Below are 22,500 nucleotides of genomic sequence, written 5' to 3' on the forward strand. Positions count from 1 at the left end.
GGAAAATGGTTTTCATGCATTATCAAATACACATACGAAAAACACATGCGCATACACGGGCGCACACATCGCATATACACGCACATGTGCATATGTGTATATCCATCCATCCATCCATCCATCCATCCATCCATCCATCCATCCATCCATCCATCCATCCATCCATCCATCCATCCATCCATCCATCCACCCACCCACCCACCCACCCACCCACCCACCCACCCACCCGCCCACCCAATAGACGAATTAAAATAGAAAGGCCTTTTTTACCAAGAAATACAGCCTAGTCTGACCTTCCCCATAGGCACGAGGGAGAGAGACGTCGATCTTATCGGAGTATAATGAAACTGTTCTTTCCGTAGGCCTATGGTTGAGTATGTTTTTTTTTTAATGCGCGTTTTGTTGTTGTTGCTGATGTGGATTTTTTTTTATTTTATTATTATTATTTTTTTATTGTTATTATTTTTCAAGAGGAGCTTTGTTTGTTCTTGCATTTTGTTGTTGTTGGGTGTTTATCTGTTTATTTTGTGGGTCTTTCATTTTGTTAGTTTAATGTTGATTGGTTGTTATTAAATGTTGTAAAGATTAAAATAAAGTGATATTTCAAGTGTTGACTGAAATTCTTTTAATATGTCGGTACATTTAACAATTTTATTATGTTTTTTTTTCTCTTCCTATTTCCCTCGTGATTTCATTGTATCTCTTTCCTTTTGCTAAACGGAGAACAGCTCATTTCAAAAACCTTTAATCTAATAAGAATTAATTTCCACGCGAAGACTAATATTATTTTATTTTTTACCGTCCGAATGATGGCATTTACTAGATCATTTAAGTGATTTATGCTTTTTTAAAATAAAGTCGAATACGCTATTGATTGGTTTGATGTATGGCATGCTGGAAGAAAGTTAATAAATGGGTAAAATTTCGTTTTCTCTTCGGTGACATACAGGCGTCCGTACGTGCGATAAACGTACGCAAGTACATAATACTTGCATACATACATGCACACACACAACACAACACATGCACACACAAAAACACACGCACGTACATACATAAACATGTGCACACACATGCATACATATATATATATATATATATATATATATATATATATATATATATATATATATATATATATATATATATATATATATATATATACATACATACATACATACATACATACATACATACATACAAATACGCACCCATCACCCCCTCCCCTCCCCCCTCCCCAGTCCAGCCGGTCGAGTCAAAATCTCCCGCGTTCCACATCGCTGCTTCCGAGGACCTTGGCAGCGCCGTGGTGAGGACAGTGCTCGGGACTCCTCTCGCCAAGTCACCCACTTCATCGTGATTAACTCATCATTTCCTTAATGAGGATACGATGTCCTTTCCCGTGGAGGATCATTTTCTCCTTCTCTTAATGATTGTTGTGTCTTCGAGAGGACGTGTTCATTATATAAACCACAGGCCAGTTTGTAGGAGGTACCGCGGGGCCTTCGAGGCGGTCACGGGGTAGGCCAGGCGCTTGGAGTCAAATTAGCCTTAGATGGCTTTGTTCCTTGTAAAGTACTGATTAGAAATTTCGGGTTTGGACGACAGGACTTCTGTTGTATCAGCTTTATATAGGAGGGTTTTTGTTGCTGTATGGGTTTATACAACAGTGTTTTGTCGTAGTATTGTTTTCATACAACAGGGATTACGTTATTGTCCTAACTTTAATACTGCACGGCCTTTGTAGCACCGTGTTTATACAGCAGGCCTTTCGATGCTGTACCGGTTTTATGCAACAGGGCTCTTGCAGTTGCACCAGCCGAGATTCCATGGCGTATGATCAGGGCGGTCCTGTGCAGCGTGACTGGTCGGGAATGGGAGGGGGCAGGGTATGGAAGTGGGAGGAGAGGGGGGACGGGAAAGGTGGTGGGTGAGGGGGGGGCGTGCTGGGACCTGCCTGCCTGTCTGCTGCCATCTGCCGTGCCTCTGCCTCACGCGCTGTGTGTGTGTCGCATCTGCCCGTGCCTGTCTGTTGGGCCGGTTGAAGTCTCCTCTTTTTATTTCTTTTTCTCTTTTGCCTTCTTGTATTTATCTGCCTGTTCGTCTGCGTGTATGTCTCTGTCTATCTGTTCGCGTCTCTCTCTCTCTCTCTCTCTCTCTCTCTCTCTATCTATCTATCTATCTATCTATCTATCTATCTATCTATATGTATATATATAATATATATATATATATATATATATATATATATATATATATATATATATATATATATATATATCCATCCATCCATCCATCTATCTATCTATCTATCCACATATCTCCATCTCCATCAGTTTCAATCTCTCGGTATATCTTCTAATTAGACTTTTGTTTCGGTGTTCACATAGAAGTCTCGATCGATTCTAACTTTGAACACCTGAATTCATATACGGTAAAACAAGGCACGTGATTTACCTACACAAATCTCAGCTGCTTGGAACTGAACTCTCCTGAACAGCATTCCTCGCATATTGGACACAATCTCGCTTAATTGCTTGCAGACAACTTCAGTTCCGCTTATATGTAATTTACATATGCAGATGCAATGCGCTTGGAAAAATGTTTGAACGTCAGGAACTTTTAAATTTCGAGTGTTGAAGTTTGATTGAATGTGATTTTAGCGATAGGTATCTTTCCTTGACATTTAATATTATTTTTAAGTTGTTATTGTTTATAGATTTTATTTATAGATTGTTATAAGATCTGTATATATAGTGATCTTTGGATTTGATTTTATAAGTATAAGGTTTTTATTGTTTATATTTTGGGGTATACATTTTGATTTTATACGTAGATATTATTTCATTTATATTTTGATTACTTGGAGTAGAAATTGTTAGGTACCTGATTATAGATGAGAAGGTTGATTTAATTAATCTTATTGATATTATGTACCGTGCTATGATAATTTACATTGTCATCGTGTGAGAAATATGAACATGAATTTTATGTGACATTCTTAGGATAAAGGACTGTGTAATTTCAGATTATTAGGCACGAATTTCACCTATTAAGGTAAATAACGAGGTAACAAAGACCCTTTCACGCCAGGAAACTTAAAACCAGGGATTTCTTGTGGTTACTTACGTTCCGTATATTCAACGGTTCTCTCGTGGCGACCGTGAGGGTCAAAGGTCAGGCCAAACATACCACGTAAACGTAAAAAACGAAAAGGAAAAAAAACTACATGCATCACACACGTGGGTTATGATACATTATTTTTAGGGGGAGGAGGAGATTAGAGCAGGTGTTCGCAATCTGGGGGCCTGTAGTACCTATAATAATCTCACATATCAGTGAGTTAGAATCTTTCCATGGAGTATTTTTGTCCTGATAGCTACTGACACTATTACACTATACATAACAAATAATAGCTGAATCTGAAAAGATGACAGTCACTGAACGGGGCCATGGAGATTATTACACATTGGACGGGGGGGAGGCCACAGAATGGAAAAGTTGGGAGTCACTGGGTTAGAGGGTGAGAATGGGAGTAATGATAACCGATGCAGTGACAGAATAAAAAGAAAAAAGAAAAATGGGCTAAAACTGTGAAGGAGATTTGGAGAAGGTGGGAGAGAGAGGTGGTGGGTAGGAGGGAGGGAGGGATAGCGGGGATATGGGTGGGAGGGAGAGTGGGTAGGTGAGTGGGAAGAAGGGGATGGGATAGAAGGTGGGTGGGGAGTGTGGGAGGAAGAGAGAGTGGATAAGGATGGAGGAGAATAGGAGGGTGAGTAGCCTAGGTAGGGCGGTAAGAGAAGGTAAGAGGGGAATCTGCGTGGTTTGACCGTGATGAACCTGCTCATTTAAATCACCTGTGGTTGAGGGAGAAGCGAGTTCGTTGAGGTGAATTTCGGTAATGACTTCGTTTTGCGTTTGGAAAACCGCACTCTTAGGATGCGGGAGGGGGGTTGATGCCTGGAGGATGGCGGAGGAGGGGAAAGAGAGGAAGAAGAAGAAAGGGATAGAAGGAGGAAAAAATGACGAAGAATAGGAAGAGGATAGATTGGAGGAGGACAGAGAGGATGGGAAGGGAGAGAGGGAGAGGGAACTGGAGAAAAAAGAGAGGGAGAATGAGAATGGCACTGAGAATAAGAATGATACGAAAATGTTAAAAGGGAATGGAATGAAGCACAAAGGTAGAGAGTGGAAAGGAAAATGAACACAAAGAAGGAACGTAGGAGGAGATACGAAAAATAAAAAAAGGAAGAAGAATAACGACGAAAAGAGAGAGTTAAGCAAACGTGACCAAGGAGTGAGCAGAGAGGAAGAGGTCGAGAGGAAGAAAAAACCGCGCCGATGTTATATAAAGTGGTGGTTTGATAACAGGAAGTCTGGCGGTGATGTGGGGACCTTCTTTGGGGCCGCGGCACTCGGGCAGGCCAGGCAGACGCGGCGGGGAAGTAGGTTCGGTATCTGAAGCGAAGGGAGGCAGGCCGCGTGTGTGGGAGTGGGACTGTATTGGTTTACATATGGTGTGTGTGTGTGTGTGTGTGTGTGTGTGTGTGTGTGTGTGTGTGTGTGTGTGTGTGTGTGTGTGTGTGTGTCGGTGTGTGTGTGTCGGTGTGTGTGTGTGTGTGTGTGTGTGTGTGTGTCTGTATCTATCTGTATCTGTGTTTGTTTGTCTGTGTGCGTGTGGTTTTATCTATATATCTATGTATCTCTTTGTGAGTGCGCTCTAGCGCGTCTTTCTCACTTTCCTTTCACGGTATCAAACAAAAGACCGAAGAAAGCGTCACTAAATTGGCGCGTGGAACAAAAGAGAGCGAGATAAAGAGAAAGACAAAAAAAGGAAAGAAAGAGAGACAAAGATGAAAACACGAAATGCACAAGAGCTCAAAAGGTAGACAATCGAGACGCCAATTGTTTTCCCTCTCGTCGGTGTTAAGTGAAACGGCGTGAGTCGCTTCATCTGGACTCGACCCGGCCTTCTCACCCCGCCGTGGCCCGGCCTTCTCACCCCGCCGTGGCCCGGACTTAGCCAGGTCCTGCCCAGTAACCGCAGGTCCTCAACCGTCGTCACCAGGGGGCGGGGCAGGGAGAGGGAGAACGAGGAACACCTTGCATTTCCTTCTTTCCTTTCTGTTTCATGAGCCTCACTTTCTCTCTTCTCTCTCCCTCTCGCTCCTTCTCTCCCTCTCTCCCTCTCGCTCCTTCTCTCCCTCTCTCCCTCTCGCTCCCTTTCTCCCTCTCCCTCTCCCTCTCTCCCTCCCCCCCCCCCTCTCTCTCTCTCTCTCTCTCTCTCTCTCTCTCTCTCTCTCTCTCTCTCTCCCTCTCTCCCTCCCCCCCCCTCTCTCTCTCCCTCTCGCTCCCTCTCTTTCCCTCTCTTTCCCTCTCGCTCCCCTCCCCTTCCCCACTGCAATCCCCTCCGTCCCACCAGCGAGAGGCAATCGAGAGGCCGTCGCTTTAGACGTACGTGCGTGCGTGCGTGCGTGTTTGCGTGCCTCCGTGCGTTCAACCCTCGTCGGTCGCCTTCGAACCTGGGGTCAGAGGTCACGTGACGCCGCCGAGGGGTTGGTTATTCGGGTTATTCTCTCACCAAAAGATTACGGGTCCGTCTGGAAGCGAGGCGACGGGAAAGTGACTTATCTGTAGGTCCCTCGTGATAGGAAGAAGAGGGAGAGGGAGAGGGAGGGAAGGACATGGAGTGGGAGAGGGGGAAGGAGGGGAGAGGGGGAAGGAGGGGAGAGGGGGAAGGAGGGAGGGAGGGGGAAGGAGGGGAGAGGGGGAAGGAGGGAGGGAGGGGGAAGGAGGGGAGAGGGGGTAGGAGGGGAGAGGGGGAAGGAGGGGAGAGGGGGTAGGAGGGGAGAGGGGGAAGGAGGGGAGAGGGGGAAGGAGAGGAGAGGGGGAAGGAGAGGAGAGGGGGTAGGAGGGGAGAGGGGGAAGAAGGGGAGAGGGGGAAGGAAGGGAGAAGGGGAAGGAGGGGAGAGGGGGAAGGAGGGGAGAGGGGGAAGGAGGGGAGAGGGGGAAGGAGGGGAGAGGGGGAAGGAGGGGAGAGGGGGAAGGAGGGGAGAGGGGAAGGAGGGGAGAGGGGGAAGGAGGGGAGAGGGGGAAGGAGGGGAGAGGGGGTAGGAGGGGAGAGGGGGAAGAAGGGGAGAGGGGGAAGGAGGGAGAGGGGGAAGGAGGGGAGAAAGGGGGGAGGAGGGGAGAGGGGGAGGGAGGGGAAAGGAGAGAGGGGAAGGAGGGGAGAGGGGGAAGGAGGGAGAGAGGGGAAGGAGGGGAGAGGGGGAAGGAGGGGAGAGGGGGTAGGAGGGGAGAGGGGGAAGGAGGGGAGAGGGGGAAGGAGGGGAGAGGGGGAAGGAGGGGAGAGGGGGTAGGAGGGGAGAGGGGAAGGAGGGGAGAGGGGGTAAGGAGGGGAGAGGGGGAAGAAGGGGAGAGGGGGAGAAGGGGAGAGGGGGAAGGAGGGGGAAAGAGGGGAAGGGGAGGGGAGAGGGGGAAGGAGGGGAGAGGGGGAAAGGGAGGGGAGAGGGGGGAAGGAGGGGAGAGGGGGAAGGAGGGGAGAGGGGGAAGGAGGGGAGAGGGGGAAGGAGGGGAGAGGGGGAAGGAGGGGAGAGGGGGAAGGAGGGGAGAGGGGGAGGGAGGTGGAAGGAGGGAGGGAGGTGGAAGGAGGGAGGGAGGTGGAAGATAGACAGAGAGAGAGAGAGAGAGAGAGAGAGAGAGAGAGGGAGGGAGGGAGGGAGGGAGGGAGGGAGGGAGAGGGCGAAAGAGTGGAGTGAGTGAATGAGAGGGAGGGTGAGGGAGGGAGGGAAAAAGAAAAAAAAGGAATGCAAGGTGTTTCCGGTCCTACGTCATCATTTTGAGACTTTCTTACTTAATGGTCTGTATTTCGCACTTGGGTCTTCGTTAGCTTCTACAGTAGGACTTGTACCTGTTACAGCGTCTGTAACTTGCTGTTTCTGCTAACGTGCATCAAGTGCTTATCCCCCCCTCCCTCTCTCTCTCTCTCTCTCTCTCTCTCTCTCTCTCTCTCTCTCTCTTCTCTCTCTCTCTCTCTCTCTCAGCATGTGTGTATGTATGTATGTATGTATGTATGTGTGAAAGGAGAAAGGAAAGATGAAAAAGGGAAAGTGAAATAGACGGATCCTCCTCCTGCTCCACTGTGGTGACTCTTGAAGACTCTTGAAGTGTGGCACCGAAGTGGATGGAACACGTTATTGCGAAGGAAATCTCTACCTTCCCCTTCCTCTCCCTCTCCCTCTACCTGTACTTCTACCTTTCCCTCTTCCTCTTCCTCTCCCTATCCCGTTCCTTCTCCGGCTCCCTCTCCCTTTTCCTCTTCCTCTTTCTCTTCCTCCCCCTCTCCCTCTCCCTCTCCCTCTCATTGGCCTTATTCTCCGTTTTCCTTTGTTCTCCATTCGTCATTCTCCATCACGATCGAGCGGGAGGGAAAAATTACATTGATTTCTCGCAAGAGTGATCATTATTTTTTTTTCGTTTTTCCTTCACCTTTTCATCTATTTTTCATCAGATATATAATTTTCATCGCGGGTTCTGGCAGGGAGGAAGGGGAATGGAATACGATAGGGTGAGCGAGGGAGGGAGGAAGGGTGAGCGAGGGAGGGAGGAAGGGTGAGCGAGGGAGAGAGGAAGGGGCTAAAGAATAGGGATTTAGGGGGAGCGGGAGGAATGTAGTGGAAAGGTGGAAGAGGGGAAGAGAAAGGGGGTGGAAGGAGAGGAAAGGGGGAAGAACGGGGTGGAAGGGAGGAAGGGGGAAGGAGGGGAAATAAGGCGGGTATGGAAGAATAAGGGAGAAGGGAGAAGAGAGAAGGGGAAGGGCGTACGGGAGGGTAGGGGGATGGAGGGAGCTATAAATGGCCGAGATAGGGACTCCTCTCAAGGCCAGGATACCTCGGCGCATTCCTGGGTTTTACTAGCGACTTGTTTCGTGTATTGTACCGGAGACGGACGCAGGGCCGGGGGAGAGGGGGGGGCGCATTCTTCTCGGCTCGCTCTCTCATTTTGATATTGAGTTGTGTTTATAGAGAAGGAGAGGGAGATGGGGAGAGGGAGAGGGAGAGGGAGAGGGAGAGGGAGGGAGAGGGAGAGGGAGAGGGAGAGATGGAAAGGGATAGATGGAAAGGGATAGATGGAAAGGGATAGGGAGTGGGATTATATATATATATATATATATATATATATATATATATATATATATATATATATATATATATAGAGAGAGAGAGAGAGAGAGAGAGAGGGAGAGGGAGTTGGAAAGAGATACGGAGAGAGGGGGGGGGGGGGTCGGTCGTTCTCTTTGCGAAGTTCGGCTGTTTTGACTTCCTCTGCCTATCTGTCTATCTCCATCTCTCTCTCTCTCTCTCTCTCTCTCTCTCTCTCTGTCTATCTATCTATCTATCTATCTATCTATCTATCTTCCTCTCCCTCTCCCTCTCCCCCTTTCCCTTCCCTTCTCCCTTCCCCTCTCTCTCTCTCCCCCTTTCCCTTCCCTTCTCCCTTCCCTCTCCCTCCCTCTCCCTCTCTCTCTCTCTCTCTCGCCATTTCTCTCTTTCTCTCTATCCCTTTCAGTCTGTATGTGACTGAGTTTTCCTTTGAAGCCGAAGTGGGGAATATGATCGTAATTTTGAGATGAAGTGCTTGGCCTGTAACGACGAGATATGTTAATTTCCGCTCGTTCTATGTTAATTTAAGCCGAGGGAAGATAGACAAGCCAACCAAGTACGTCAGAAATCACCTCCTCATAGGCTTATGTTTGCTGGTAGATTTACGATCATTTATTTATTTATTCATTTATTTATTTATTTTTATATATTTTATTTTATTTTATTTTTTTATTTTATTTTTTTTTTGAGAGAGAGAGAGAAAGAAAGAAAGAGAAAGAGGGAGAGCTCTTTATTACCTCGTGGGTTGGATTTAACAGCCACCAAAAAACAACAAATCACAAAGGGCCTCGCGTACTGAACCGAACGATAATGAAAGATCGTCGAAGTTGTGAAAGTTGTGGAGACTCGAGGGTGTTAGTAATGGCAGTTGTCCTCCCCCCTCACCCCCCTTCCCCCCTCCCCCCTGAAGGCGTAGTTATACTTACATCCCCGCTGGTCACACGCACACAGTACTGAGGAATAACACACACTGAGAATCCCTCACTGAAGAGGTCACAGCTGATGGAGAAGACTCGCTCTGTACTTGGGGAAGGGACGGCCAGATCCAGACTGCGATGCTACGATCTTTAAAAATGGCCACGAAACACCGTCTTGCTTTGCCACGAACTGCAAGCGATGAATAAAGTGTGTAAATATTGTATAGAGCAATCGAAGATTCGCGGAAGTTACTTTGGTTACACAGAGCAGCATGTGGGTTTTTCCCCGCCACTTTTTCAACCTCTCGATTCATTTTCTAGTCTTGTTCTCTGCACGATCTAGCTAGTTTGCGTCAAGGGACCTCAGTACTCTTCTACCCTGCTGGAAAGTATAAAAGAAGACCCACCTAGGTTGGGTTCTTTTTTATTATTATTTATTTATTTATTTATTTATATTCATTGTTATCGTCCTTATTATTATGGTGACGTTCGGGGCAAGATAAACGCAGCTATTCGCCGGTGGTTGCCAAGTACATTCCTTCTTCGATTTATGAGGCTGATAATTGTGGATTTTGGTATTTGACCTTTTCATAACGTCTCATTTTTTATTGTATTTCCTTCATTTGTTTGTTTGGTCCATTTTTTGTTTTACTTTTATTTATATATTTGATCCATTTTTATTGTATTCCCTTTATTTGGTTTATATATTTATCTTCATATGTTTATTTATTTATTTATTTTTGTTTTATGGTTTATTTTTGCCGTTCAGACCCGCGGTCAGGAATGGCTAATCATGGCGTTCATTAAACACGCCAGATTGTATGTTATTGTTGCGTTTACCGAGTCATATCGTTACGTTAACGGCGAGCCGAAGCATTCCCATTGCTTTAACTAATTTGCAAAATGCATTACAACCATAATAAGCATCGTATATGCATCTCTAGTACGGATATGGCTTTTAATTACGCCCGGCTCTTTGATAACACGCCTTCAAATATCACGCCCCCCCCCCCCGTAAAAATTTCGCGGCGCTAGTTACATTTTCGCCGTAATGTAATTAACCCCCAGAGACCCGCGACGGTGGTGGTGATGCTAATGATGATGGTTTAGATTATGCTAATTATGAGGCAAATGATGATGATACTAATGATAATTTAAATGGTGTAAATTGCGATGCAAATGATGTAAATAATGATGCAAACGATGTAAATGATACGTACGATGATGTTAATGATGATGCAAATGAAGATACCAATTATGATGCTAATGAGGTTACACATGATGATGCTAATGACGATGCTAATGATGATTGCGCTCCGTGTGGACGCGGGAATGCGGAGCCGCTGACGTGAGGGAGATGAAGGCGGCGGCGCAGGAGACTCACGCGCGGACCACACAGGGCGCCGCGTCTTTCTGGGCACTGGGGGGGCGGGGGCGGGGGTAGGTGGGGAGGTAAGGGGGGAGGGGTGGATAGGTGAGGGGGAGAGGAGGGGAAGAAAGGAGAGGGATAGGGAATAGGGAAGGAGGAGGAGGGGGCGTTTCGGGATTTGTTGGGCGTCAGGGATTCGTTAGTTGTTTTGTGGAAGGTGGTTGTTCATTGTCTTTTTATTTTCATTTGCGTTATTTCCCCCCTCTTTTTTTGTTTTTAATTTGTCGTTTTCATGTCGGTTGTCTCTTTTTTTCTCTTCTTTCTTTCCCTTTAATTGTCTCACTTCTCTCCTCCTCCTTTTCGTGTTCTCAAAAGTACCTGTTTTCTTTGTCTTCTTCATTCCCCTCTTTTCCCTTGTTTCATCTTCGTTTACGTCCACCCTTTATTCATTCTCTCTCTTTCTTCCTTTTTGTGCTAATGTTTTTCTTCCTTTTCGCTGTTCTTGCTCTCCTACTTTTTCGCCCTCTTCCTTCTCTATCTCACGATCATTATCTTCCATCTCCCGCTCTTCCTCTTCTGGAAAAAAGCAGGTTACTTGTTCAAATTCTTTTCCCTTTTACTCTGTACCACCCACCTGATACTCTACCTGATATCACTTAGCGTCCAGTAGCAGTGTTCACGATAATACCCAAGCCTGGCATTGGTACCTTAGTAAGCCTCAGTAAGCGGTTTATAAGACGCCGGGAAGACTCCAAGAAGACCCCAAAAGACCCCTAGTAAGACCCCCCACTAACTAGCGATAAGACCGACTTCGAATCGACCCCACAATCCCACGCAGACAAGATCTATTAGCAGAACAATTGCGCATGAGGGAGACGTAATGATGTTATCCCCGGCTGTCAGGTCTGTCGGGAGTCATGTGCTGTGCTGAGGGGCGTCGGGGTGGAGAGAGAGAGAGAGAGAGAGAGAAAGAGAAAGAGAAAGAGAAAGAGAAAGAGAAAGAGAGAGAGAGAGAGAGAGAGAGAGAGAGAGAGAGAGAGAGAGAGAGAGAGAGAGAGAGAGAGAGAGAGAGAGAGAGAGAGAGGGATGAGGGTAGGAGGGAGTTAAGGATGGGCAGGAGGGAGGGGAATGGGTAGGAGAGGGGTAAGGGTAGAGAGATGGTAGGGGTGAAGGGAAGGGGTAGGGGTAGAGAGGAGATAAGAAGTTGAGGAAGAGGGGAGGGTTAAGGAGTGAGGGATAAGAGAAAGGGAAGTGGTAGAAATTAGGTAGAATGTGAATTTGCTATTGGGAGTCGTCCCTTCGGCCATATAAGTTGCAAGACGCTGTTTTGAAAGAGATGCATCTATTTATTCATCAGCTAGTCGTGCGTGCAACAACAGAATGAACGTGGCGATTTCTTTTTGAACAATAGCATGCTTGTGGTTTATAAGTCGAGGGCGCAAGAGAGGTGGGATGCTGGTCGCTTGACTGATCACAAGATAATGAACTCACTTCGCGCCCTCTTCCTGTCCCTCCTCTCGTCCTCACTACCCTCCTCTATCTTTTTCTACTTCCCTCCTGCACCCCTCCCCACTTCCCTCCTCCTCTCCTCTACTCTCTTCCTTTCCTTCGCATCGCCCTCACTTCCTTTCTCCACTATTTTCTACTTCCCTCCTCCTCCACCCTTCCCCATTACTTTACTTCTCCCCCCTTCTTCCTTCCTTTCTTCCCTCCCTCCCTCCCTCCCTTCCTTTCCTTTCCTTTCCTCCCTCCCTTTCCTTTCCTCCCTCACTCTCTTCTTTCCTTTCCTCTCTCCCTCCCTGCCTCGCTCCTTTCTCCCTCCCTGCCTGCCTGCCTTCTTTCTTTCTCCCCTTCCCCCGCGTCGTCCTCCAACTTCGCAATACCCTTTTGAACTTATTATATGCCACAACATCTCCGAGATCACGATTACCCGATTTTATTCCACACATGTGAAACCACAGTGTCCATATGTGAAGGAAGTTTGAAGACGTGATAGTACGGGCGTGTGTGTGTGTGTGTGTGTGTGTGTGTGTGTGTGTGTGTGTGTGTGTGTGTGTGTGTTGTGTATGTGTATGTGTATGTGTATGTGTATGTGTATGTGTATGTGTATGTGTGTGTGTGTGTGTGTGTGTGTGTGTGTGTGTGTGTGTGTGTGTGTGTGTGTGTGAGAGAGAGAGAGAGAGAGAGAGAGAGAGAGAGAGAGAGAGAGAGAGAGAGAGAGAGAGAGAGAGAAAATCAACAGCGTCCATCTCGCTACCTCCTCACGCTGATATTTCTAGAAGTTCCTCAAGGTCATGGTTATGGAGCTCACTTTTCACTGGCCCGTGAAGATCACTCAGATTTTTTTCTCTCTGAACTTCGGAGTATGTAGATTTTTTTTGTTAATGTGAACTGAACACGAGGAGTATAATTACTATGGAATACAATAATTATTTTTTGGGGGTGGATTTTGAACTGAATTTGTAGATTATATCTTTGCTGAACACAAAATGTATTTTTCATTATGAATATCTGTATTTTTTTTCTCTAAATTGAATATATAGATTTTTTCCTCTGAATTTCTCACCGGTTTTAAAACTTGATAGACGATATTCTACGAATTGTTTTTTGATTTAGAGTCTATGTAATTAGCCTATGTAAAACCAGGAAAAGAGACGAGGGAAAATAAATCTTTGCTAAGAACTTTTGAGTTTGGTGATTATATAAAGTCAGAAAAAAAGAGACAAGGGAATATAATCCTTTACTTAGAACTTATTAACGCGAGGCTTAAGTTCGGTGCGTACGAACAAAGGTCTCTGTAAATACTGACATAGTGTGTATGTAGACCTATATTTACCTCGCATTCCAGTGAGATGTGAAGGTGATGTACCGGCAAAATAATCCCATATTGGTTTACACACTTATTTATTTAGATTTTATTTTTAACGAGATTTCGTTATCGTTTCGTCATTTCGTGTGAGTGTGAGTGTAAGTGTGAGTGTGAGTGTGAGTGTGAGTGTGAGTGTAAGTGTAAGTGTAAGTGTAAGTGTAAGTGTAAGTGTAAGTGTAAGTGTAAGTGTAAGTGTAAGTGTAAGTGTAAGTGTAAGTGTAAGTGTGAGTGTGAGTGTGAGAGAGAGAGAGAGGGCGAGCGTGCGCGCGCGTAGGTGCGTGGGTGCGCTTTGGTTCGTTGTTTTCTCTTTTTTCTCAATCATCAGCCTTTGGCGGCAGAAGTTACTGTTGCTTAATTCTTTGAGAGTTGTAAGCTTGCTGTTTTACAGGAATTCGAAAGAAAAGTTACCAAGTCTTCAGTTCCTTTTCAGATAAAATTTACGATGTGCTTGTTCCTTTTAAAGTGGACATTGTATTTTAGAGGAATTCTTGCCGCGGCATCAATCTACTTATCTGTGTGTGTGTGTTTGTTTGTATGTATTCAGGCATGTAAATTTGTTTCTATGTATGGATGTAGTTATATAAGGCCTATGTATGCACATGGGTACTATTTAGGCTTGTATGTATGTATGCATGCGTGCATACATACATACTGTATTTATGTATGGATCGAAATCCCTCTTTCTCTGTTTATACTGTAACTGGTGTTTTTTTTTTCCTTTCTCTAATGAATTTTCGTTTTCTTTGCAGATTCGAGGCGACCTCCTCAGCCCCGAACACCAACACACTCTCCAGCAGCGACACGAAAAGGGGGGTAAGTACAGGATGCGACGGAATTTGCATTGTTGCATGAGCTATGCAGATGAGCTTTGGGAACCTTTGCAGTCCTCCAGTCCTTTGCAGTGTAATGTTTAGGAACCAACACTGGCTTTTTGTTTTATTTATTTAGATTTTTTTTTTCATGCGCACAAGTTAATTTTTTTTATGAATCAAGAGAGAACGGGAATGAGTTTTGGTTATTATCATTTATTTATTATTATATTATATTATGTATTCATTACACACCATTTATTATTATATTATCATTGTTTTTTTTCTTTTATCTCTATCATATCAATATTTACTTTTTCTGCTTCTTTCTTTGTATTCTCATGATTTAATGACGTTTTTAAAAGAAGGTTTCCCTGCGTTTGGCGAGGATTGTGCGTTAAATGGAACTAATGCTGACCTGCTGCATCGTGACAAGACTTTTCCTTTGCGGTGTGGCGGCGGTGGTGGCTGAGTTGACAGCGCTGTGGGAAATCACGCTGGAAAACCACTGTTGGCCCGAAAATGGATACTCGCCACGCGTGGCAACACCTTGAAACCAACCGTCCCATCTTATATTTAAAAAAAGAGAGAGATAAAACAGAAAGAGTAAGAAAGAGTAAGCGAGAAAGAGACAGAGCCATTAATTTTCTCGCCTCCCTCGGGTCTCGCAAACGAGGTTTTCAAGAACAGCTAAGTGTAACGTAATGCGTAGTCAGCAGCGCGAGAGTGTGAGTGCGAGTGCTGTGTTGTGTGTAGCCCTAGTGTGCCTTTTCCGCTGTTCTTAAGCTTGTATGTGCTTGCGGTTCAGTGCGTCTTGATTGATGAAGGAATACGGAGCAATGTGTCACGTGTCTGGTCATCCCTTGCTTGCATGCTAATGGGGAGGAGGGATTACGGAGGGGGGGGGTAGGAGAAGGAGGGAGGGAGGGAAAGCGAGAGGGAGGGCGAGAAGGAGAGAGGAGAGAGAGAAGGGAAGGAGAGAGAGGGAAGGAGAGAGAGGGAAGGAGAGAGAGGGAAGGAGAGAGAGGGAAGGAGAGAGAGGGAAGGAGAGAGAGGGAAGGAGAGAGAGGGAAGGAGAGAGAGGGAAGGAGAGAGGGGGAGAGAGAGGGAGGGAGAGAGGGAGGAAGAGAGAGCAGGGAGGAAGTGCAACTGAGTGTGAGAGTGAGTGGGTGAATGGGTGGGTGAGTGAGTGAGTGAGTGAGTGAGTGAGTAAGACAGACAGACAGACAGACAGACAGACAGACAGACAGACAGACAGACAGACAGACAGACAGACAGACAGACAGACAGACAACAGACAGACAGACAGACAGACAGACAGACAGACAGACAGACAGACAGAGAGGATGAGAGGAAGAGTTGATACAAGAAAAGAAAACAGAGAGATTGATTATAAAAAAGAAAGAAAATAAAAATAAACGGAATGGGAAAAAGCGAGGAAATGTCGTCATAAGATTCTCATTCGTTGCAGTTCATTTATTGATGTTTCGAGCGGCTGCTAAAAATAAAGGTGATAATGATGGTTAAAAAATACATTTCGTGTCCACTATCTTTTCAAATTAGTTATCACTGCCTGGCAGACATATGCATTGTTCAAGAGTAAATTCTTTCTATTCGAGTGGCTGTTTCAATTAGGTTAAAATTAGCATATCGAACGTTATACACGTGCACTTGAATGTTCAGTCGGTTAATGAAAATGAGCGCGCGCGCGCACACACACACACACACACACACACACACACACACACACACACACACACACACACACACACACACACACACACACACACACACACACACACACACACAAGAAATAGGAAATTGCTTTGCACAATCATTTGCAAGTTTTCAACAGGAGCAATTCACAAGCTTTTTATTTAATTATAAAACGCCTCATCCCGTTGTATAGTATATATATTTAGCTAATCCTAAGGTTAGCATTTGAAGAGATCAATTGTTAGCCGTTTGATCAGTTAATGAGAGAGAGAGAGAAAAAAGAAATTAAATGATGTTGGTCTTTTTCTCTACTTATTAAGTGTATGATTTGCATGCGGTTCTCTAACGGTTGGTTGTAAATGAAGCCGAATTTTCCTCATGTTTGTTAATTGGTGCTGCAGCCGAGTTAATTTTTCTTTGAATTAAAATATTCGTTGAATGTTTATTTAGTGAAGTTCGTTATAAAATTGCCTGTGAATTAATTAGTTATACGCATTTTTAACGTATTTTTTTTGTCTTTGTAATTTTTCGTTAGCATTGTTTTTTGTCAGCTTCTTGTAAACTGAAACGATATAATTAATTTCCTTTAAGGTGACGAGTTCAACAAACCACACTTGTAAAATGACATGTTAATGTTGTGATCTCTCTCACCTCGAAAGATGTTAAGTAAAGAGTGAAAATGGAGATCGTCACTTTAAAAGGCATAACTATTGTAGATTTCATCAGTCACGCCAGCGCTCTTTCTCTCGCTCTTTCATGCATGGCCTGACTGCATCAAGACGCACAGGAATGGTTGAAATGTGTTGATATCTGATGACTGGAGAGGTGTGCGCATGCGTGGTTTGAGTGTGAGTGTGAGTGTAAGTGTAAGTGTAAGTGTAAGTGTAAGTGTAAGTGTAAGTGTGAGTGTGAGTGTGAGTGTGAGTGTGAGTGTGAGTGTGTGTGAGTGTGAGTGTGAGTGTGTGTGTGTGTGTGAGTGTGTGTGTGTGTGTGTGCGTGCGCGTGCGTGCATGCGTGCGCGCGCTCGTGTGTGTGTGCGTGTGTGCGGTCGCGGGCGTACGTACGTGCGTGCGTGTGCGTGTATATACGTGTTATGTATATATATATATATGTGTGTGTGTGTGTGTGTTTGCGTGTGCGTGTGTGCGCGCGTGCATACGTACGTGCGAGTGTATATGCGTGTTATGTATATATATATATGTGTGTGTGTGTGTGTGTGTGTGTATGTGTGTGTGTGTGTGTGTGTGTTTGCATGTGCGTGTGCGTGTGTGCGCGCGTGCATACGTACGTGCGAGTGTAAGTGCGTGTATATGCGTGTTATGTATATATATATATATATATATATATATATATATATATATATATATATATATATATATATACATGTGTGTGTGTGTGTGTGTGTGTGTGTGTGTGTGTGTGTGTGTGTGTGTGTGTGTGTGTGTGTGTGTGTGTGTGTGTGTGTGTGTGTGTTGTATGTTGGGCCATAGTACGTAAAAGATGAAAGAAAGTATCAAAAGAAGAAAAGAAAAGAAAAGAAAAAAAAAGAAAACGAACATAAGAGACCATAAGAAGATAAATTCCCCCTCGTGTTATTTTTTCCCTCTTCTCCGCCATTCTCACGGACCATTTGCCTTTGTGTGGCCAAACAATAAAGACTCACAAGAATACAAGACTCACATCTTAATAGAATTCCTTTCCATTTCCTTTTGCGCCGCGGTCATTAGGAGGGGGAGGGGGAGGGGGAAGGGGAATGGAGAGGAGGAGGGAGAGGAAAAGGAGGAGAGGGGGGAGAGGGGAGGGAAGGAGAAGGGGAGGGAAGGTACACAAACCCTCACCCTCACCCCCCCCCCCTCAACGCTCCACTCCACCTCTCTTGGCCTTTTTTCACACTTCATGCCTCTTCTGGTCCTCCTCTGATCTCTCCCCCTCCCCCCCCCTCCTCTCCATGCACTCCTATACCCATGCCTATAACCCCCCAGGGTCTTCCTCCTCCCCATACCCCATGTCCTCATTCATGCATTGCCATCCCTCATTCCCATCCTCAGTCCACGCATGATCTCTCACCTATCCCTCTCCTCACCCCCATTCCCCATCCTCATCCACCTACCCCTCATCCCTGCTGTGATTCCCGCCCCCATCCTCATCCACCTACTCCTCATCCCTCCTGTGATTCCCGCCCCCATCCTCATCCACCTACCCCTCATCCCTGCTGTGATCTCCCGCCCTCATCCTCAACCCTTCCACCCACCCTCACCCTCATTCCCCATTCTCATCCTACCCACCCACCCCCCGTTCCTCCTCTCCCAATTTCACCCACCCTCATCCCACCTACCCATCCCCTCACTTTCCTCCCATCCACCTATCCACCCACCCCCCATCCTCATGTCTCATTCCCTACTACCTTCATCCACCCTCATTCCACCTATGACCTCCCCCCCCCCCCCCCGAGAACTAGCCCGACCTTCCCGCCGGTAGGTCAGCCGAAAGGAGAAGGTTGGTGGTACCTTTTTATTTCCCTCGCCTGCCATTCATCCTCAAGGTCGGACTTTTCCCTCCTTCCTTTCCCTCTCTCCTTCCCTTTCTCTTCTCCTCGCCTTGTTTCTTCCTTTCCTCCTTTCTTCCTGTCTCCTGCTCGCCCTCCTCCCTCCTCCATCCTGTCTCCTTTCTCTCTCCTCTCTTCTTCCGCATCCTTTGTCCCTCCCCCATTTTCCCCTCTTTCCTGCACACGCCCCGCCCTTCCATACACACACCAGAGAGAGAGAGAGAGAGAGAGAGAGAGAGAGAGAGAGAGAGAGAGAGAGAGAGAGAGAGAGAGAGAGAGAGAGAGAGAGAGAGAGAGAGAGAGAGAGAGAGAGAGAACAGAATAAGAGAGAGACAGAGAGCGAGGGAGAAAGAAAAAGAACAGAATTCAGGAGCCCCCCCCCCCCTCCAAGCTTTGTAATTACCCACTTCCTCAGTTTCATCCAAGTTAAGTGCACTGCACTTGTCGATTAAGTGGCCTCCTTATCAGATTTTTTTTTTACGAATGATAATCTCAGATAATGCACCACGGAGAAGTCACGAACGGCGATTAATTCCTCGAACAGGAAAGCGAAGAGAGAAATGACTAAGGGAGACAACAGGTGTGGGCGTGTCACTGCATATGGTTTCATTCAGGCGAATTCTGTCATGTTTTCAAGGCTGATGTAATTGGAAGGTCGTTGTACTTCATATCAGTGAAGGGATTAGTAAATACATTAATAAACAATTTATATATTTGCATACGCATATGTATATACACGGTGTATATTGTGTGGACTTTGATTTATCCAAAAGTTGCGACTATATGTAGTCTAATGTTAGAGACTTACGTATTCTGTTATGCCAACACCTGTCCCTAATTTTCTTCCTCAACAACGAATGTGCGTATGTTCTTAATTGGCTTGCCCCCCCCCCTCCTCTCCCCTTCCTCCCCCACATCCACTTACCTTCGGACACAGCCATGTAAGTCACGACCGCAGTGCGCAAGGGGCCTGAGTGGGTCGCAGGTGAGAGGGATCGGGACCTGAGATAACCCAGGTCACGGAGAGGCGCAGTCAGCCCGGCCGGCGGCATCTGCGGCTGGGAGAGCGAGCAACTCCCACATGGCTTGGCGGATTCGTAGGTAGTTCCGCGTGTGGCTTTGTCTTGGCGCGATCCAGCACCTAAGTCGTCGCTGTATGTGGCTTCTTTCCGCGTGCTTGTCTTTTATTTTTATTTTTAGAGAGCGAGAGAAAAAAAAATATCCCCGCGCCATCAGTTTCGGAAACTTGATCCCCTCCCCTCTCTTCTCCTCTTCCTCTCTCCCTCCCTCCCGGCCTTTCTCTTTCTACCGCCTTTGCTGCTGGTCCCTATCCTCCCCTCCCCCCTTCTGAATTGCCGCAAGATGTTGACTAACCCCTTTCCCGGTGCCTTACAGGGTGGAGGACGCCGGTCAGGAGGCTCGTGGGTGAAAAGCCCAGGAGTGCGGCGCCCCGAGGTATCCCAGGTGACGCTACAGGGATGGCTGTACAAGCAGGGCGCCGACGGCCTGCACCTCTGGAAGAAGAGGTGGTTCGTCCTCTCCGAGTACTGCCTGTACTATTACAAAGGTAAGATCCCTGCAAGAGGAGGTTGTTTAGTCTTTTTTTTTAGGTTCCCTTTCCATCATGGTATAATTAAGGTTAGAGATTAATGAGGCAATTATCATCGTTTCCTCGTGCCTTTGTTCGGCATCATCCCCACTCGGGCTTGATCACAAGACGAGCCGGGCATGGGGGCCGAGGAAACGTCCCATTGTGAAGTCCTTATGTAAGACGACCCTCGATGGGGGCTGGCGACGCATCCCGCACCGATCCGCGGCCTTCTGTGTCGTCCTGACGTCCTCTCGTGCCGGAAGGAAGTCGTGGGGGTGAAGCACGTAGGTGACGTCATTATGAGCCGTGCTATCTTCATACTTCATTTGTCGCGAAAATATGATGGATGTGCAGTGTGCATATCAACCTCACAATGTGCGCGGCGGGGCGTAATGCAGTTTTTTTTTGTCTGTGGCGTTCGAAATGTTTGAAGACCAGCCGTATGTTTGTTTATTTATTATTATTATATTTTTCTTTTTGAGGATCAGAAGTAACCTGTCTGATAATCAGTAGATAATTTGTTTTGCGACTCAGAAATTGGTAATGAATAAAAAGCTTTAGGGGGGTATCATGTCCATATCAGGATAAGGACATAAATACATTGAAGTCATATTGGACAGATTCGAACCAGTTGAGGCGGGGCCGACGCAGGTCTGCGAATAAAAGCCATTGGCCAGAGGGACCATAGAAATAGAAATTCCATCGCCTGGTATTTGACGCATTATTACGTACATTTCCACGGGAAACATTCGGCGCTTACTTCAAATTACGGTCGTTTTCATTTCAAATGCCCCAGATCATACACGCCTCATTTAAACGAGCCGTTGATGAGGTCTAATTAGGGTAAAAGTCGGCAATTACTTTTGAATCCAGTAATTGTCGTATGGTCGCCATAATTACTCAGCGACGGACGTACAAAAACGCAAATATTTCCACGAAGGCGAACTGGAATCGCTCCGCCCATCTTTGTTGTGGCGACTCGTCCGTTGTCTCCGAAATGGCTTCGACTTCGGCTTAAGTATTTGGCTTAGGTGATCTCAGGAATGTTGTACAGAGGAAAGGCGTGTACAAGGGCACGTACGCATTTGAATGAACGTGAGTGTTTACATTTGCGGGCTTGTACTCGCCCGTTTTGATTGTTTCGTTTCTTCTCGTTTGTTTTCTTTCCCATTCTTTTTTCTTCGTTTTTCTCTGTCCCTTTTCAGCTTTTTTTTTTTTTTGCCTCTGCCCTGGCCCCTGTTCCTTTTCAACTTTTGTTTGCCTGCCTCTCTAACTCTATTCCTTTCCTCCCTTTCGACTCTCACCCTTAAACTCCCTACCTCCTTCCCTTTCATTTCCTTCCCTCCTCCCTACCTACCTCCCTTCTCACCTTCCCTCCCTTCCTTCCTCCCTCCCTCTCTTCCTCCCTCCCTTCTCACCTTCCCTCCCTCCCTCCCTCCCACCCACCTTCCTTTCCAGACCCCTCCCTACCCACCTACAGGAAGGGAAGATGGGTAGGGAGGGAGCTCCCTTCCCGATCCCTCCTTACCCACCTTCTCTCCCTCCCTACCCACCTTCCCTCCTTCTATACCCACCTTCCCTCCTTCCCTACCCACCTTCCCTCCTTCCCTACCCACCTTCCCTCCCTCCCTACCCTCCTATCCTCACCCCCCCCCCCCCATAAGGCAAGAAGTCCAGTACGGATAACCTGCCGATGTGTCACCTGATGTAATGTGATCTCTCGTCCGGCCGCCCTGGCTAACGTGCCTTGTCCTCGCTATTCCCCCCCCCCCCCTTTTCTTACTCGAGGTAGCTTTTGCTTCACCTGCCTATTTCTCTTTCATACTTTCTCTCTCTCTCTCTCTCTCTCTCTCTCTCTCTCTCTCTCTCTCTCTCTCTCTCTCTCTCTCTCTCTCTCTCTCTCTCTCTCTCTCTCTCTTTCTTTCTTTCTTTCTCTCCCTTCCCTTACTTCCCTTCCTCCCCTCTCCCCTCTTCCCTGTCTAACTCCCTGTCCCTCTCCGATTCCCCGTGTCTTCCTCTTTCTCTCCCTCTCCGCCTCCCTCTCCCTCTTTCTCATACTCTCCCACCCACTCTCTCACATATTTTCCTCACCCACCCGCTTCCTTTATCTTCGCACCTGTCAACTACCCCTCCTCCCCTTAATGCACCTGTATACTGTATCCAGTCCCTTTCCTTGTCGGAAATGTTGTAATGGTTCTCGTATTTTTGCAAAAAACTACACAAAATTCTTTTTTATCAATATAAAATAACACTACTCTTGTTTTGATTCATATACAAAAGACGAAATTCGACAATCCAGCCTCAATAGAATCTAATTCTCATCCCTCTGTGTAAGGATGGAGGCAGGGGAAGAGGGCAGCAGTGTGTTATGGGTGCACTGTTGCCATACCCGTGTGTGCATGTACCTGCTATTATCCCACGACCACCCCGGGCAACGGAGCGGCGTTAAGCGGGCCCGGTGTGGACATTGGGCCTAAGAATTCGCGGTAGCGGGAGCACCGTTCGCGGAATCGATGCCAGGT

The 22,500-nt window shown here is 46.5% G+C and overlaps 1 protein-coding gene across 14 annotated transcripts in view; it reads left to right on the forward strand.

The window, feature by feature from the left end:
* The window catches only part of LOC119576180, a 296,990-nt gene that overhangs the window by 127,910 nt on the left and 146,580 nt on the right, over positions 1-22,500 (forward strand). For all 14 annotated transcript variants that reach the window (XM_037923763.1, XM_037923754.1, XM_037923767.1 and 11 more), the window contains 2 exons: positions 14,067-14,130; positions 19,783-19,954. In XM_037923763.1, coding sequence (XP_037779691.1) covers positions 14,067-14,130; positions 19,783-19,954 — 236 coding nt within the window. The remainder of the gene's footprint in view (positions 1-14,066; positions 14,131-19,782; positions 19,955-22,500) is intronic.

This window comes from Penaeus monodon, chromosome 8 (assembly GCF_015228065.2).
Source record: "Penaeus monodon isolate SGIC_2016 chromosome 8, NSTDA_Pmon_1, whole genome shotgun sequence".
Taxonomy (NCBI): Eukaryota; Metazoa; Arthropoda; class Malacostraca; order Decapoda; family Penaeidae; genus Penaeus; species Penaeus monodon.